Source organism: Mixophyes fleayi, chromosome 8 (assembly GCF_038048845.1).
Source record: "Mixophyes fleayi isolate aMixFle1 chromosome 8, aMixFle1.hap1, whole genome shotgun sequence".
NCBI lineage: Eukaryota > Metazoa > Chordata > Amphibia > Anura > Limnodynastidae > Mixophyes > Mixophyes fleayi.
The window spans coordinates 83,548,252-83,567,721 of NC_134409.1; the positions used below are offsets into that span (position 1 = coordinate 83,548,252).

Sequence of the window (19,470 nt, forward strand, 5' to 3'; positions counted from 1 at the left end):
AGTTATAGAGAGCACTCTACATGTTTACATTAAAGGTGATTGAAAAAAAGGCACAGGTAGCTGTAACTATGGCTATAGTTATTTACTCAGCTAAAGACCTGTGGAAATCTTTGTGATTGCTGTATTGGTCAGGTAGACCCACTAAATGTTTTTCTGTCAAACTGAAACTATATAAAGTGACTGGACTTTATTATAGTATTGCAGCACCGCTGGAACCCAGCCTTTTTCTAGCCATCAGCCTCACAGTGGCCTGGAGCCAGACAATATATATGTATAAATGCTGCTAAAATTATATATTTTAAATACGATAAAAAAAATTTTTTTTTAATGATTGTCAAATGGTGTAATGTGAAAAAATAAAATGATTTCTAATGAAAAGGTTTATTTTTTGTTTGTTTTTTAGTTTATCTCACCATGAGTGCCTTTTACATTTTACCTTTACATTAGCTCAGAGCCGTAACTTAAACTTTTATCGCCTGGGGGAAAACTGCCACCCCCACCCAACCCTCAATTTTCAGCAAATGAACCTAAAATATTCATAAACTATGCTCCCCTTCAGTCCTAGTTACAGCCCTGCATTAACTTGCTGCATGTTTGCTTGTTTACATAGACAAATGAGAATCCTTTGTATTTGATTGGTAAATACACACAGGGCCACCATCAGGGGGGTACTGGTGTATGGGGCCCGGGCTGTCTAGGGGGCCCGTTGACCACCAATGTGCTATCCACTGCTGATGTGTCCTCCCCGACATCCCTGCTGCTGCTGTGAGCCTGGCAGTCACAGGCAGCTGTCAAACGCGATCCTTCATCTCTGATCAGCGTTTGACAGCTGCCGGTCACTGCCAGGCTCAGAGCAGCAGCAGGGACGTGAGGGAGAACAGAGCAGCATCAGAGACGAACTGCAGGAGAAAGACCCGCCCATTTGATCATGTGATCCGCCCCCTCTCCCTGTTAGTGTGAGGTCACACAGAGGGGCTGCTGCAAACAACATCTTTTTCATTCAGTACTGGGTAAGTAATTTTATTTTACTTTTTATAAATGTTCTACATCACTCTTTAACTATATGCCATTAATATTTGTGCTGACATAAACACAGCCAACTCCCTGCGTCAACTTTGCCTTTGTTTTCAGATTTTGGATTTTTGTTGCTAATGTATGAGTGCTGTAATTGTAAATGTAATTATCAGGCAATTTGCAGGTTATGTTGAAGGTAACATTTAGCTTTTATTATATACACGAATTATGGCATTTTCTGTAAAGTATAATTTGTAGCATACCTACAATCATTATACAGTAAAAGCAGTAACTGTCCTTAATGGGCTTTATCAGATTTTAGGAATTAAAAGTTCACTTTTAGCACTGGAAAATTACTAAATCAGCTTTAGTCATCAGATAGAAGAGATACTGGTAACATTCAATATATGTGGAACAATTTTAGTAACTTGAGATAAGGCTGTGCTTAGTGGGGGCTTATAAATACACAACATACTTTCTTCCATACATGCCCACTGTCTGAACCTCTGGGAGTTCAGATAGGCGTGAAAACCCGCAGTGGGTGATGGGAGCAATCATGATGCAACTTGCATCAAATTGCGTCATTTAGGCCCTGACCACATCAGAAAAGGAGGTGGTCTAATCAGCCTGATGTCCGGGAGGACTCTTAAAAATCGGTGAGTATCCAGAACATTCCGGGAGAGTAAGCAGTATGCTTTGTTCTATTGACTGATGTCTCAAATGTACATTCTCAATCACGTGTACCTAACCGAACATTCTATATATAATTATTGTTTTCATTTCACTTTCTGGCAACTTGAATTGTGCACATTTTCCTGCAGGTTCCACTAAATACATTCTTTTATATTTTTCACTTCCTATTTTTCTATCTTCCATCTGTGTTTTTTACTTCAAGCCCTTTGGTTTTTATTGCCCTTGGATATGACACAGAACTGCCCTTTGGATACTACTGTATACAAAACACAAAGAAGTGCAGAGGAAGCCACAAAGATAATGCCACTTATTGAGTAAATGTTGGGGGGGAGGGGGCATGTATAGTTGCATCTAGGTTGGAAACCCCTTTAAATATGTAATCACCAATTCTTCTATAACATCACACTGATCAATGAGCAGGTAAAGCCAATTATCGACATGAATCTTCCTCATTATCATCACTATTTATTTATTCGGTTTCTAAAGTGAATTTAAAGGATGACATTTTTAGGGTGTAAAATTGTGACAGGGAGAGGTATAAACTGAAATTAATTTTAAAATATAAGAGAATTGTTGTTCTCCCAAGTAAAGAGAAGGAAAGATGTAATAAGGTTTTAACCTTGATCTGTTCCTGTGGTAAAGCTCTGTAAAATAAACATTGGTGTGTGTTAGAGGGGGGGTGAAGCAGGTTTGATTTTAAATTAAGAGCGATTTTGTTTTTTCCTACCGCTTAATACCCTGTAGTGGAAGGTGAGGGGGTGCTATAGCGTTAGTTGACAGGAGGTTGGGCATTTTGATATTTGCCCCAAAAACATAAGCTATCCAGGGGTGGTGGAGAGGGGGGCCCCTGTTTTTTTCATTAGTACTGGGCCCTACAATTTCTGATGGCAGCCCTGAATACACACAATTGTAAGTAGTTTTGTTGCATTTTTTTTATTGATTTATTGCCAACACACAAACTGTAAAACAATCAGACATGAATCTTTAAATACAGACATATTTAACAGTACTTTTTATAAAATTCCTTGTTACAAGAGAATGACAAACACGATTTATCCTGATCATTGGAACGGGGGAGGCACTGTACAGTTTTGTTTGTTTTTTTTGTACATTTTCTTAATTCAAATATCTGCATTAGAAAGAGAGGGCTTTCAGAGGACACAATTAGCAAATGACGGGTCTTATTTTCCTTGTATTAAAGGATTTCAGTTATGTGAACCGATCATCAAATTGCAATTAATGTGAAGCAGTTTTTGACATAACAAATAAAAAATATTCAGAACAAATAAAATCTGAATTGCATAACCATAAATAAATGTAAGAAAAACTGTTTCACAAGAAATTATTTGTTTTATAGAGTGTGAACAGGGGCTGGCTAGCAAATTTTAGCCCGGGAGGGGTGAGACTCTGCGTGGCGGCAGCCTATTAGGAACACTTTAAAAGAAAATGCAGACAGCCCAGTGGCCCAGGCAGCCCACTATGAGACTGGCCCGGGGGCCAGATGCCCACCGGCCCCCAACCAAGCCAGCTCCTGAGTGTGAACATGTTAGAATAAGTACACAGCAATTTAAGTTTTAAAACCACATAGGTTCATATTTGAGGAACAATGCTACGGAAGTTGGGGGGAAAAAATCCCTTTCCTGTATAAAGTATGTTTTTTTTTTTTATAGAAAAACAGTGTGGTTGTTGTAATTTCCGCAAGACTTCAAGTGCTGCAAAGACGTGCTGTTACTTCCCAGTTGACAGATTACAGTATTTCTAACATATTTCACTTATAAGCAATTTACCACAAAAGTCGGAACTTTAACCTGTCTGTCAGCAAGTTTCGATAAGATTATGCTATACTGCAGCACCGTATTCAGTAGTTTTTGAACACACATCTTTAACACAATTCTTGTGGAAAATGCAGTTACTGTAGATTTTAGTTATTAGAATAATAGAGGACATTACATGCATTTTTCCAGGACCTTGTATCTGGTAACTGCAGGTTTTTGTACAAAATTATGCAGGTGTGAAATTGAGTAACATTGTTTATGTCTGTTGCGCAGATGTATAGATATATAAATGTTATAAGTAACTCTTTTCTTGGCCAAGCATCTGTTTGTTGTGAAGAATTCAGCAGGTAAAGTTTGTCCAGTTAAAACGGAATACAAATCCTTACGACACCAAAGTAATTTCCACTTCATTTGCTACTTTTTTACATTTTGTATGAGGGTTTACAAGATGGTCCGTAGCATTGTCTATACTTAGTTTTTCAATCTCTTATCGCGCTGTCTCTCACTCCATTCTCGATTCTCTGCAATCTGTTCTTTCTACCTTAACATTCTTCTGAAACTGCACTTGCAAAAGTAGAGTCTAGGGGATATGTTTATCCACTTTTCAAACCTGCTTGATACTTGCAGCTTGATAAAGTTACCCCTAAGTGTCACTTCTCCATACTCCGCTTTCTGAATATCTCTGAAGTTTACGATACTGCTGATCAGTTTTCTCCTACACACCTTTCACTCCATTGATCTTTGTGACCATTTCTTTCCTGGTTCACTTCCTACTTATGGAATAAGTCATTCAGTGTGTCTACCTTATCCTCTCCTCCACTCCCACTGTAAGCTGGTGTCTCACAAGGTTCTGTTTTTGGCCTTCTGCTTTTTTCATTGTACACCTTTTCTCTTGGGAGTCCAATACCACCTCTATGCTTAAACACCCAAATCTACCACTGACCTCTCCCTTTCTATACTATCTCGAGTAATCAACTGTCTGTCTATCTTCACATGAATATCCCAATGCTACCTAATGCTTAACATGTCTAACAGAGCTTATCTTCCATCCTGTCAGTCACCACCTCTCCTCATTTCTGTCGCCACACTTTCCTCAGTACCCCAAGATTGCTGCCTTGTTATCACACTTGACTCAACTCTCTGCTTTATGTGTCACATTCAGTCTCTCTCCCAGTCCTGTCGACTCCACCTTTACAAATATTGCCAGAATATCCCCCTTTCCTATCCAAGATGCTACAAAACTCTTATCCACTTTCTTGTCATCTCCTGCCTTGACTACTGCAGCATTCTATCTGCATTTCCCTCACTCACCCAATACAAATGAATCACCCTTACCTACAGAGACCTCAACACCAATCTTTTATACATTTCAAATCTCATGGAATATAGAATGCCCCATCACACCGATCAGACTCTCCCACAGCATTCAAATATTTAATTGCTCTCTGAAAACCCAACTTTTTATTGAGCTTACCCTAGTCCAACCTATACTACCCACACTAATGCCCCCTCACAACTGTCCCAATCTCCATTCCTAGCCACTCTTTTCTCTTGTTTCTACTGTGCCCTCTTCCAAGTAGAATGTAAGCTCTCTGATGAGCAGGGTCCTCACTACCCTTTTCCTTCATGTCTGCATTTATTTTGTCTACCTTGTATTGTCCCTGATATCTGTATGTCCTGTTTCCATTACTGTCTGGTGTGGCGGAGACCTGTTGGCATTTAAACCCCACCCCCCCAAAAAAAAAAAAAACAATAATACACACCCCATCCATTTTATTATATCTGAGGCACTAATCAAATAGTTTACCTTCTATTTTTGCAATGTAACTTTAGGAGAAAATGCACACAAAATATATACTAGATGGTAATTTGTATCTTATAAATTCCGGAGGATGCATCCCTAGTCCTCTGCTGGAGGATTTGTGGTGGTTTTGGGAAATTTCTTCTTATTTGGTGGAAATTGGCCTCTAATTGCCCAATTTTTGAGGATGGTCATTGATTTAATCAACCAGATTACAGACTTCCAGTTCTGCTCCTAAACAAACCAAGGATGGGTACAGGCTCTTCAGACAAAATTCTGATTGCTAAAGAATTGAAGAGACAGGCCCCTCTGAATAAAAATGCTATGTTAAATTGTATATGGTTTGTCTACGGTGTAGACAAACAATTTATACAATATTCAATTTATACAATAGACTCTACGCTATCTCTCCAGCCTTTCATAGGACTTGGAGCCTTTGGTACCAATACAACTTCATGCATCCAGAAATTTTATAATCTTTTAAAGTCTTGAGTTTACTATGTACCAAACTGCCGTCCCTTCATTCTTTCAACCCTTTCCCACTAGCACTTCTCCTCTCCCCCATCCCCTCCTCCCATATCTCCAAACTCAAATTCTAAAAACCACTGACAAATGTGTAGGTAATTAGCATCTGAGAGTTCCATGCTACTCTTCCTTGGCTTTTTTTAACATCAACACTGTTGTTATCACTGACTAACTGATTTGTCTCTTATTATTATGTTATTTTGTTGAACTGCAAAGCTGCTGCTATATTTTTTATCTTCTTGCCAATTTCTATAAATAAAGAGCTTTTGTTTTTTTTGTAAATTGTTTTTGTTTATTTAAATGTGTTACCTTTTGCTGTGGAGAAAACTTGCCATGTCTTCTAATTTGTGTAATAGGTGGATCCGGCAAATTAGTCAGCAAGATGTTAGTCCTCCTGTCCTCTTTTTTTCCCAGTTCCTCATTCCCAAATGTAAGTAACTCTTTAACAACTGCATTATGTCTCTCTGCTCTTTTACTTCCTCCGTACTCAATCCTTTATCCGCACTGCTGCTCTGTATAAGAGCATGCCTTAAAGGACACTTAGGGGCATATTCAATTGTCGGCGGAAACGCTGACAATCTTGCGGTCCGCGCATTATTACCGTTATTATGGTAATCATGCGCGGAAAAACCGTTAATACGGTAATTTTCTCGATAACGGTAGTAGTTTTTTCGGGCCACGAGAACGGCACAATTGCATATGCCCCTTAGGGGGAATTCAATTTCCCTGCTCGTGGCTCAGGGAACCGCGAGCAAAAAACTGGCGTATTAACGGTAATTATGCTCCCTAGTATCGTAATATCGGTAATAGTGGGCAGGCCGCATTACTTTTTACAGTAACGCGGCCAATTGAATTCCCCCCTTTAAAGAGGACATATCGCAGTTCTGGAATCCTAAATTATTGAGTCCATTCAGGAAACCAAATCACACAAGCTGATTTTTGTAGTATGAACAAACGATCACCAAATATCTGGTATCCTGTTCCCCCCTTTTCCCTGCTGAGTGATGCCATATTGCCAAAAAAGAAGCCAGGTGCATAGAGGATAAGCAGATCCAAATTCACACCCAATGCCAGGAAGCCCTGCATACATTGGTTGGCATGACTTCTCTCATAATGCTGGTGATTTCCATAGTAATACATATATATCTTTATGTGGTTAGTCTATTTGGTCATTGGCCCTGACATCACTCCATACCCGGCTTGGCACTTCACATTTAAAAAAAAATAAAAATCATATTCAAAAGTTTTCCTACATTTTTAGCCAAATAAAATAAATTTGTCTTTAATTGATCTTCCTTTAGAGCTTTTAAAGCTACTCCAAGTGAAGTAAGCCTAAATTTATGTCCATGCACTGTACGTGTTAGAATAAACTCAATTAGGGTAATACTATTTTACTATAGTGTCAAGAGGATTTAAACTGTATATCCATTTAGTGTTTACTGTAGGTCTTATACATCACTATTATACTTACATAAAGTTGCGTTTAGAAAGCATTCATATTTATGCAGAAATCTAACAGCAAATCTCAGTGCATTTAACGTCAAAATTCAGTGATTTTAATAAAATATTAAACATCCCTAAAAATAAAAAAGAAAATTATAATATATATATATATATATATATATATATATATATATATATATACATACATATACACACACATACATATACATATATACATACATATACACACACCCGATTTTATAAACACTATGTGCTGCTTTTCTTCCTTATAAACAAACTGAATATGTAAGAGTGAATAATATTGAAACATACATAGCCTTGTCACATGTTGGTCAACTCCGTATTTTACTTTGTTTAGGTTTTTTTTATTTGATTTGCTGCACCTGACCATCAACACGGCCGCGTGTGACGTAGTATACATAGTTTTTAAGTGGCTCATTTTATAGTCACACTATAGGAGCAATAATTGTTGGTCACGCTCAATGTGCTCTGTTCAAGGCTAATTTATTAAATGTGCTTGTGACTCTTTAAATTTTACTTATTCTTCAATACTCCTCAATCAAAACTATCATAGCTCTTGATATCTGTACAATCTACACATTAGTCCAGATTTCCTATACAGCTAAATAAATGATTGCAGCCAAATAGGCCTCAATCTACTTATGGAACCGTGACCTTGATCGTTTCTTGTACTTATTAGACATAGGCTGCTAAATAACAATGTGCCATATTTAGCTGCTAACTATGCCATACAAGTTAATAAATATGTACAAAAATAAAGTAATGAATCTTGATAACCACCACCATACTCCATGATTTTCTTCAGACATAGAAGAGGGACATGGCCAGCACAAGCACTTACTGGTTTTTTTTAGGGGTCTATAAAAAGTGGCGATAGAATAGATAAATTATTGCGGCATCTCGCAGCAATAGAAAATCTTCTATCACTGCTATTTATCATTAAAAGGTGGCTGAGTCCTCCGCTTGCAAGGTGTCTTTCTTAGGCTCGACGTTGAGGATGCCAGCGAGCGACAGACCTAGAACCATAGTTCACCCTATTAGCTCACCCTATTATTTCCTTTACTTCCCAAATTTGGGACTATTGCAGTTTGCATTTTAAGACTACCACAATACCCTCTCCCATAGTGCCTCTCTAGGATAACCCTGCTTTCTCACCAGGACAGTGCCACTCGCATTTTCAATCCTGGAACGTGAGAGGCATAAAGTTGATTAGAGATGTACTTGAGTCTGCTCATTGTATTCCACTGACGACCCTTTAAGAAATATTTGATTTTCCGTCAATCAACCCTTTTTTGTCCCTTCAGGTAAAACATTATTTTGAATCCCTCTCAAAAACTGACGCTACGAGAGAGTTGACCTCTTTGGAATCTATTTGTATAAGAGAACCCATTCAGAGTGTCACGGTTCTTACGAGGAGACTCGGTAGATGTAGCGAAACCAAGAGATTCGAACAGTTTGGCACTACTCCAGCAGGGCGCGGAGTCTAACGAGGAGACTGTGTTCACCAGGAACCACCGCAAAGCGGTATAGGCTTAGCTGCTTCTACCTCGCAGGTCGCAGTCCCTACTAGAGCACTGTACGGATGTCCCTGGGAAGGCTACAGGAAATAGTACCGAAGGAAGAGCGGTCAATGCAGTAAGTAATGGCAGAATACAGGAGGGTGAGCGACAGCTCTGCAGACCACTAGGTGGTGTAAAGTTCAGGAAAGTGAGCGTTAGCTCTGCAGGCCATTGTGTGGCAGATGAAGGGGATACAGTAGGGTGAGCGTCAGCTCTGCAGTCCACTATGTGGTGTAGCGTTCAGATGAGTGAGCGTCAGCTCTGCAGTCCACTATGTGGTGTAGCATTGATGAGTGAGCGTCAGCTCTGCAGTCCACTATGTGGTGTAGCATTGATGAGTGAGCATCAGCTCTGCAGTCCAGAATAGAAGGAAATGCTGCAAGACAACAGGAAGCCATTTCTATCACCAGGAGGTGACTCAAAGAACAGGCACTGAAGATAAGGAGGAGGTGCCTTTTAAACCTTGCCGCCAATGAGAAGGACCAATGAGCAGGAGGCAGAGAAATCAATGCAGTCGCCGGGTCTACGCATGCGCAGATCCGGATCCAAGATGGCGGCGCCCAGCGGGAAGCGGAGCGCCGAGGAGAGGTAAGTCTGCCGGGTGTCGGGTGCGTTGCCCGAACACCCGGCGCGTGATACAGAGAGGAATTATTTCCAACTTGCATAACCTACTTGTCTCCTCTAGGCAAACCAATAACCCTCCACACGAACTTAAGTGGGAAGCTGATTTGGGCAGGCCACCAGATGAGGACACCTGGTCAACAATCAAAGAATGGGTCTTGAAGACCTCCATCTCTTTTCTTTGAAAGATTTTATAAGCGTTTTCTATTTTAGGTGGCACCTTGTCCCAACTAGGTTGAAAACAATATACAGGACCACATCTTACCTATGTTGGCGGGATGTGGCGAACGGGGATCTTTTCTCCACATCTGGTGGTCCTGCCCCAAAATTGCTTTGTTCTGGGATGATGTGATTGCTTTAATTAGTCAAGTTACACAGATTCAAATGACTAAATCTACTTGGTCCTTCCTTTTGGCATCTCCACTGAAAGCTCTTGATAGATATGCAGAGAAGCTGTCTACACAAATCCTAAGCGCAGCCAGATGTCTAGTGGCTAAGAACTGGAAAAAAAAAAAACCCATCTAGACAACACCTCATCAATAAGATATGGTTCCTGGCATCAATGGAAAAAATTTCAGCATACCTAAACTATAAATCCCACAAATCCTCCCAAATCTGGTGCGACTGGTTTATTTACAATAGTCCCTCCAATGCACATGATGGTAGCTGTCATCCTCAGGACACTTCATCCCTCTTCCTATAACCTGTCTAATTTGAAACTATATGTGGATTCAGCTTTCTTCAATTAGAGGAGCGCTGTCCACCAGAAGTTCCATGTCTTGTCTCAGTCTTCCACCCTCCCTTATGTCCCATTCGCTCCTTCCCTTCCCCATTACAATACAGAAAATAGACCTCACACTGATTCATCATTCAATAGTTTGGTATTTAATATGTTGATACAGTTCTGACCACCTAATTTTGTACTTACCTTTGTTTTTTGTGTACATTATTCTGTGTTAAAGCTGGGGCTGCTACACAGCCCCCTCCAGAAACATATACTGTTATCTATTGAGGCTTACATGGGCTTTCTATACTTTTCTATACTTTTACTGTATGTATACATTGTGTGCTGGTACCCTTTAAATAAAGTTATAAAAAAAAGAAAGAAAAAGGTGGCCTGGTTAGCTGAGCGATGCTCGTCTCCATGGCGATACCGATTGGCAGCAGTAAGCAGAGACTTGTCTCTTTGCTGGCCAGCATAGTTGCCAATTCCGCTTATAACAAGCGGAATTGGGCTTCTTTTTTTCCCGAGTTGCGGGTTTTTTTAGGCTGCCACTTGTTGCTTCTTTTTGGGCTTGGACACAATGCCCACACATGGTCTCCTCAAACTGCATTTTTTTTTTTCTTCTTTGGTCTGTTTACATTTAGTGATTGGGGCAATCACATGTTTTGTTTTATGGGTAGGTGCAGTGATATTCCTCCAATAAAGTGGCATTTTTGTTTGTTGGTGGGCGGAGTCAGAGAAGGACATGGAATAAATCACAGGAAGACGGATCTGCAACAACCTGCTGAAATAAGTGCTGTGACTGTACTATTGCTGCACTTATAGCAGGTAACACTGCTATATAACACCATCCCATCCCAGTCAGTAGCTGCTCATGTCAGATGACTGCTTTCAGAGCCCTATTTTTATACTGTTATATCATGGGGCTGTCTTGTACAGACATACCAGTGTCCTTGCATACATTATACTAAGTTCACATATGTTGTGGATCTTGACTTTTTTACTTGCCGGGCGATGCTGTGGTGTAATTATGGTTAATAAGAATCTCTGTGAATTTGGGGATTATTGAATCTGCAGCCGTGTCAGTTTCCCCCATTTCAAAAGGGTAATTTACTGCATTTGCTTCTTCTTTTGCCATATCAGTGTAGAAATGTGTCCTCGTGTTTATAAAGGTTTACTAAATGGAGATTGAGTGTAGAAATTAGTGTTCTAGAAAAGGACGGTCCCTTGTAAGTTGGGCTTCTTTTTGGGCTTTTTAGGATTGGTTTGTGCTTGTTTTTCACTAAACGGTTGCTTGTTTTTCATTTCAGAGTTGGCAACCCTGCTGGCCAGATGAGATCCCTTGTGTGGGAAAGGATAGTTTTTAAAAATAAAAAAAAAATAGCAATCAGTAGTTTTCAGTGGTACAGGTACCGCCACTTTCCTTCTTAAATAGGCGGTGGGCGGCAAAATCAAGAGCTATTACCGGGTTGGAGGCTTGGTAAATAGGGAGAAGCCCTATTCCCCAGTGAAAACACCAGTTTTCATCGGATTTAAGATTATAATCCCTATAATAAATGGACTCCTTATTGTGCCTATAGGAAGATTTTGATCTAGTTATATTGCTCATAATGTAAGATTATGGGTTCTATTTATGATTGAGTGTTCAGCCTAAACTCCGGGGGAAAAAAACATTGTTTTTGCCAGAGAAAGGCTCCTTTATAGTTTATCAAAGGATTAACAACAGAGAAATCTGCGATTACTCCAGTGTTTAAGCAAGTTTTCAATGATTACGGACGTCCCCATACATTGATATGGGAATGATGAAAAGAGTCATTTTAACAAGTGTCGAACAGCTATGCTTGTATCCTTATCACGTGAAAAGTTAACGCCATCTGTGGATGGTGTTAACTCAGTACTTGCTGGTACCTGCGGCTCACAACCATATATCTTACAGGCTGCACCTTCAGTTCAGGAACCTAGGAGTATTAAGCAGGGGCCGACTAGCAGTAAGTTGTCAAGATTCAGATAACAGCGGCTCAGGACAAAGATAGTCAGCAGCAATGTGCAGAGGAGACGTGTCCATTACACACCAGCATTTCTGCTTGCTGAAAATCTCTTGCTGTAATCAGAAACAAGGACACTCATTATGGTTGTTGTGCAGTATATATTATAACTGCACTTTCATTTCGGGTAGTTTCTGGAGTTTAGGGTATTGAATAGTCACTGACTGGCTGCTAATTGGAATCCAGATTTATTATACCAGTATTTCTCTCCATGCTAATAAACTGCTGCATCTGGATTGACATGCAAGCTGTGTAGCTTTCTGCAGCTGTGATCCAACACAGCAGGTGCCAGACAAGACCAGCTATATGAAGGCAGCTCTTTTCCTTGCAGTTCCTATTGTGTGTTTGCCGATTGAGAAAGACTCATTTGTAGAAACTTCTACAATAAATATACACAAGATAATGCATTATATGGTGCAGTCCCAATGTTAAATAGTATAGTAAAAAATACATTTTAGTTTGGCAGTGCTTTGCATGGCTGATAAAAAGAGGAAACAACAACAAGAGAAGCCTTTCGCCGCACCACTGCCGGCTGAGAAATGCTTCGCCGTGGCAGCAGTTTTTGGCTGGCGCTGTCCCTGCCGTACTTACTTCAGAAACAGCATTGAAACTACATTCTTTATCACTGCATTAAGCGGCAACAAAGAGTGATAGTTAAAGCCAAATTCAGGTGGTCTTTCGTAAATAGGCCTATATGTCCTATATAGCCATTGCCCCAATACAAGTACATAGTTTATCTCCCTTTTATGTGGCGGTTAAAGTGAAGTTTTAAGACACAAAATACAAACACATGTGGTGGCAAGCACGTCAGCCATATTGTTCTTAAGAGACTGAAGGGGTGATTTGGTAGGATGGTGCAAATGTACAGCAACATGGTCATAGAGCAGGGGCATAACACTCAAATGCCAGGACCCATAGCAACATTTTGGGAGGACAGGGGAAATTAATGGACCATCCACTGTGGAGGCCCCTGCTCTGCACTTTTGCATAGTGAAGCCCAGTTTAGGCTTTCAGTTTACTGCACATGTACTGGCCCCCAAACATGCTTAGACGAGTAGATTGAGGACTTCTGTAGTGGATAGACCAGCATCTGCAGGCCCCTCTACCACCAGGGCCCATAGCGGCTACATGGGCTGCTCCCGCAGTAGCTCTTCCACTGCCAAAGTTTTGTTATTAAAGGAGGTACATTTCTATACATCTATAGAAATATGTTTGCACCTCAACATGCAAACAATAAAAAAAAATGTAACTGCCTTGGTTGTGGTGTATTGCTGAAAATTGTACAAAGTTCAAACTGTTGAAATGACAAACTAGTTTATGGAAATAGATCTTACAAGTAAAATTACTGATTGAGCTTATGGTGCTGTTGTACATATATCCTAAGTAACATAATTTGTAAATCAATAATAGTGTAGGGTAAGAAGTTCAAAGGAAGCTATACAGCATCACCATAAAGCACAATTGCACTGTGGTGCTGTCTGTGTTGTACAAGATATATTTTAGTTGAACACAAACGCCCAACAGGCAAAAAGAATCTATTATAAAAAATAAAAAAAAATTGAGAAAACAAATATGTAAAAGCTATTTTCAATACAAAACAAATCACTATGCTACAAGATTTAAGGCACACACATAAAAATATATTAAATAAAAAATAATTCACAATAAAATTCTTTTAAAAATACTTAAATTGACAGCTCTAATCTGAAGTGTGGAAACAGGCCACATACATGTCCACGAATAATCAGTGTATAAAATGCTTTTCCTCATCCACCTACTCAGTCAAATGTACTACACATCAAGCCCCAAGAATAACTGACATGTTGTGGTTACTGATAAAATATTATAATAATTATGCATTAGACAGTTGTATGGTACAAATACCAATGTAGCAATGATAATACAATGATACAAACTATAGAAAAGCAGATATGTTAATGCTTTAAATTGAAGTCCCGTGATTTCTGGTTAAGAGATTAGAAAAATGGAGAGCCCTCCAGAGAGTGAGAGAGCTCCATAACTACTATTTAGACAGAAACCTTGACCATTATATATTTCTGTGAACTAGGAAAATGTCAGCACTAAAGAGCTACAAGAAGAGTGAAGAGCAGTTAGTTGAAAACTCCTCATTACTGTTATGATTCATTGCTATCTGCTGATCTCATATTCTGGGCAATCAGAAAAATGAACTGGTTGAAATCCAGCTAAATAATGAAGGCTTTAGGACAAGTGACACATCTAGTAATTAATTCCAGATCTTAGGGACAGCTTGAACCAGTCCATATTTCTCATCTTCCTTTATAAAGAAAAAATCCCAGCATGAAACTGGCTCAACCTTTCCAGAAGATCTGGTGCCATTGTTGTAGATGTAGACACTGGGTTTATATGGCAGATATGTCTCTTTTTGGTCCCCACCACCTAGGAAAGGCTCTTACGCACTCTAGGTGCTGATGATCTGTCCTGACCATGTCTCATGCTTTGTGTGAGGAGAAAGGTGAGTTAGAATGACCTCCACAGCTTGAAATTTCTGGTTCTTCGGTGGGATTGGGCACATCTTGTATGTTACCTCATCCCCTTCAACAGGCACATATTCCCCCTCAATACTGCAATAGAGTAAAGGAGACAGAGTTAGAAGTAAATAAAATACACATTCTAGTTTTATCCACAAAATGTAATCACATAGAATAAAAGGCAAGTTATCTATTAAGGTAATTTACAAACGTGCAAAAATGGAAGCCTCCAACTTAAATGCCATTTTTTGACATGAAGTGAGTACTACCTATATTGCTAAATGTGCACCTATATGTTAAAAACAATACTTCAAGTGAGACCAAATATTTAAATGGGCTACAAGGGTTGGAGATTGAGCATATTATGGGGGATGTTCTTTCCCAGAGCTCTAGCAGAGAATTATGATTTTTGGAAAAAGACCCTATTGCGGCCCCTATGTGTCTGTCCTCTTTCCCCGACCATCCACCTTCCCTCCAGTAGCCCTTTGCTGGGGCAGCTGAGCTTTGCAATAAAAGATTGATAAATTGGAGAGAAAGTTTTTCTTTTAATCACCTCAATAATATTCAAATATTTATAAACTGTCCCTTTAAATTCTTTAGGTTTATGCCCACCCACATACACTTTAATGGCTATTTTTGCATAAAACATGTTTTGGTGGAAACATACTATATATAAATAACCAACAAAAAATGTAGACAAACAAACGCATGCCCATTTTCGTAAACAACCTTTGAATTATGGTATATGTAGACTTCTTGCACAATACCTAGTATTTCCCATTAATAAAGACTATGGTTTCTATTTATATATATATATATATATATGAAAGAAAAAAGAAATGATCTAAGTGGGGCACTCAAATGGACAGAAATTCTTTTATTTATATAAATAATATTCTGTTAAATACTCCTTTATTGATTCATTGTTGACAATGAATCAATAAAGGAGTATTTAACAGAATATTATTTATATAAATAAAAGAATTTCTGTCCATTTGAGTGCCCCACTTAGATCATTTCTTTTTTCTTTCATGTATATGTTTCTAGTAAGCCTATGATCGGGTGCACCTAACCTCAGGTGGTATAGTCAATGCTATGTAGCCAGACTGATATATACACCTAGAGGAATTATATGGACCACCTGGTGCGGTCTTTTTTCTAGTTGTAAACCAATATATAATCTCGACTGGTTTCTATTTATGATAAGGAGCTTTTGCCGGCTTTATGACTTCTTCCTATTAAACAACTACCAAAGCTCAGGATGGCGATAGACAGGAGCCTGTAAAGGATAAAATGTTATTTATTTTTAATAAAGAATTTCTCTCTTTTTATATTAATGCTATCATTTAATTTTGTATTGTTTTTTACAATTTTTTAAACATTTTTTTTTACAGTAAAAAGTCGTCTAATGCTTGGGCAGATTGACCCCAGACTGACTGGTGAAGCAGTATTGTCCTCCAACTGCTACCAGCCAGTAACACCTAGGAGCTAAACATCGTTCACCAGCCCTGGAGATATTTTCTTCTTAAATTGAACGAAAAGAGGATTTTATACTTACGTTAAATTAATTTCTCTGTGTCTATCTGGGGGGCATTGCTTACCATGGGGTTGTATGAGGAAACATGGAGTAGGGACTCAAATAGTTAACTTCTTGCTGACAGGCTATATCCCCTCTGCAACCCAGTGCAAACCTCAGTGTGTAACACAAACGCCCGAAGGAAGGGAACTCAGACAATCTGGGGGACAAGCGAGGAATTGCAATGTCCCCCAGATGGACTCAAGAGAAATTGATTTAACATGAGTATAAAATCCTCTTTTCTCTTACCTCCACCTGGGGGACTCTGCTTACCATGGGGACATTCTAAAGCAGCCACCTAAGGAAGGGACCACTCTGAAAGTTCAGCCTGCAAAACCATGCGGTGACACAACTTTAAATGAATAAAACCAAGTGAAGCTGTCAGTTTCACATAGATGCAGAGTGCATGACCCACATCCAAATAAGCTGAGGAGCAAGGGCCTGCAGCCTGTAATACTGGGACCACAGTCTCCTGGTTCAGATGAAAACCTTAAACCTCCTTTGGCTGAAAAGATGGAACTGTTCTCAACACAGCCCTGTCATTGTGGAAGATGAGATAGCGGGACCAAACAGGAAAAAAAAAACAGCACACATTCTTCCAATTATACCTTGGTGTGGCTACTACCTTCTGCCTCTATTACTAGACAACCGGCAGGTAATTGGGGCAAACCATTACCTTGTTATATGTCAGACAAAGGAAAGACACCCCAGGCTAAATATTTCACTTGCTCCAAATGTAAAGTAAAGCTTCCTAGTGTATATATGTATGCTCTTGTTTTGGAGTAAATCATGTGCCACACAAACACGTTTTATACCTAGGCTTGCTAAAATACAGAGTATACGTTGGGACATATGTGCATGGGTGTACACACACACACACACACACACACACGTGGGTGTGTATGTATAACCAATCAGATGATAGCTGTCATTTTGTAGACTGTATTAAATAAATGATAGCTAGAATCTGACTGGTTGCTATAGGCAAAATCTCCACTTTTTCAAACTCGCAGTTTAGTAAATATACCCCTAAATGGTGATCCGACAGATAGCCAATAAGGAAATGTATTGAGCTAAAGCAGAGGACTTACTCAGAAATGTGGACAAATATATCTTCTGTTCCATTCTCGGGAGTGATGAATCCGTGACCCTGGGAACGAGAAAACTGCTTGCAAACTCCTTTGTAAATAGGTCCTGCAGAAGCCCGGGCAGTGCTGAAGGAAACAAAAAACATGCAGGTAAACACAGCGCAAACTTGATATAGCCCCACTAATGTGATACGTGTAAAGCACTATGGAGTAAATAATTCAGTGATGCATCATGTCAGTCCATTTTCCTATCTCACATTTATTCAAAAAACATAAAAGTCCCATAATTTTGATATGAAAACACATGACACTCATAATGTGGCACTTACTCAGTCCATAAATATACCCTTTGCTGCTTCATTTTGAGTGGCAAATAATAGAACGCACTTAGAGGGACCTATTTAATCTATTCTGTTCATATGAGTATGGCAGGAGTCTGCAATTATTGTAAAATAAGTATTATGTATTAAAAATGTGTAGTGAGGTAAAAAAAAATAAAAAAAAAGTCTGTGTGGATGTCACGAGCCGCGGCGGTACTCACAGCCGCCGCGGCTCGCTTCCTGTCGGTCCCAACGTCCCGGCCGTCACCATGACGACGGGGACGTCATTTCCTTCCAACTCCCGACCGTTGCCAAGGCAACGGTCGGACGCTTCCTCAGCGCCGTGTCCTGGCAGCCAGGCGCGCATGCGCTCTAGGGACAATCAGGCAGATTTAGCCTGTGGCTGAATTAGCAGGCATTAGCCTGCAGGTGTGGATTTCAGGGCTAAGCCCTGATTGGTCTTGCTAGGTGCTGGCAATTAGCCTACAAGTGTGGCCTTGTCTAGGGGCAGGTTCTGATTGGTTGTGGGTTGTATTTAAGGCAATGAGGTCTGCTGCCTCATTGCCGGTTATAGCTTCTGTGCTCCAGTCTGCTGACCTGCTTGTTCCAGTTCCTGTTTCCTGCATCTACGTTTTGACTTCCCGTGTATGACCCTTGGCTTCGTATTTGACTTCGCTTGTGTTTCCTGTGACCCTGATCCTTGGCGCGTTTACTCGTTCTGCTACTTTGCCTGTGACCTCTGACCTCAGCTTGTTCATTGTTACTGTTACCTGCTGCCGACCTTTGACCTCTGCGTGGACCTGACTCTTCTTGCCTGGGTTCTCCCCAGCCGATACACACTTCACGACCCTCTGTCAGTCTGCAGCCCAGTCTGTCCCCACCATCAGGGGCTCCAGTGAACACCTGACTGGCAGAGTAGACTCCGGGTTGTGTTGTGCCGGCTGGAGGGGTTCCTAACATTATAACCGGCCCACTCACGGAGACGAGGTTGGAATGGACGCAAGTGGATCCTCACCGTCTCCGGCACAAGCCCTAGCAGCCCATGTTGAGTCCTTATATCAGATGATCCAGGGACTGGCTGAGCGTCTGTCTGTTCAAGAAGAAGCCGCAAAAGTGTCACAACCCACTTCAAGTTCCGTCTGTGAACCTAAGATGAACTTGCCGGATCGCTTCTCTGGAAATAGGTCCCTGTTTCGGAATTTCAGGGAGAGCTGCAAGCTCTATTTCCGATTGAGACCCCGCTCCTCTGGGTCAGAGCATCAAAGAGTCGGGATTATCATTTCCCTTCTACAGGGTGACCCCCAGTCCTGGGCGTTTTCCTTGCCGCAGACCAGTCCTGCCATGCAGTCGGTAGACGCTTTCTTCGAGGCGTTAGGTCTATTATATGACGACCCGGACTGTATTGCCTCCGCTGAAGCTCATCTACGGGCCTTGAAACAAGGCCGGCGCTCGGCAGAGGAATACTGCGCTGAATTCCGTAGATGGTCACCTGATAGTAAATGGAATGATCCTGCCTTGCGGAGTCAGTTCCGTCTTGGCCTGTCGGAACAGGTCAAAGACTCTTTGGTGCAGTACCCATCTCCTACCTCTCTGGAGGATCTGATGCACCTCTCCATTAAAATCGATAGGAGATTTAAAGAGCGGAAAACCGAAAAGGAGACATCATCACATCTATCCGGCTTCATTCCTGTTCCCACGGATGGTGAGGAACCCATGCAATTGGGAGCGTATCGT

The 19,470-nt window shown here is 40.4% G+C and overlaps 2 protein-coding genes across 5 annotated transcripts in view; one reads left to right on the forward strand and one right to left on the reverse strand.

The window, feature by feature from the left end:
• PMM1 (phosphomannomutase 1) overlaps positions 1-19,470 on the forward strand; it is an 81,667-nt gene that overhangs the window by 54,088 nt on the left and 8,109 nt on the right. The gene's annotated exons all lie outside the window — the stretch shown is intronic.
• Positions 13,540-19,470, reverse strand: part of CSDC2 (cold shock domain containing C2) — a 74,303-nt gene continuing 68,372 nt past the window's right edge. For all 4 annotated transcript variants that reach the window (XM_075182814.1, XM_075182813.1, XM_075182812.1 and 1 more), the window contains 2 exons: positions 17,420-17,542; positions 13,540-14,845 (listed from right to left, as the gene is read on the reverse strand). In XM_075182814.1, the coding sequence (XP_075038915.1) occupies positions 14,683-14,845; positions 17,420-17,542 (286 nt within the window). In that variant the 3' untranslated portion in view covers positions 13,540-14,682. The remainder of the gene's footprint in view (positions 14,846-17,419; positions 17,543-19,470) is intronic.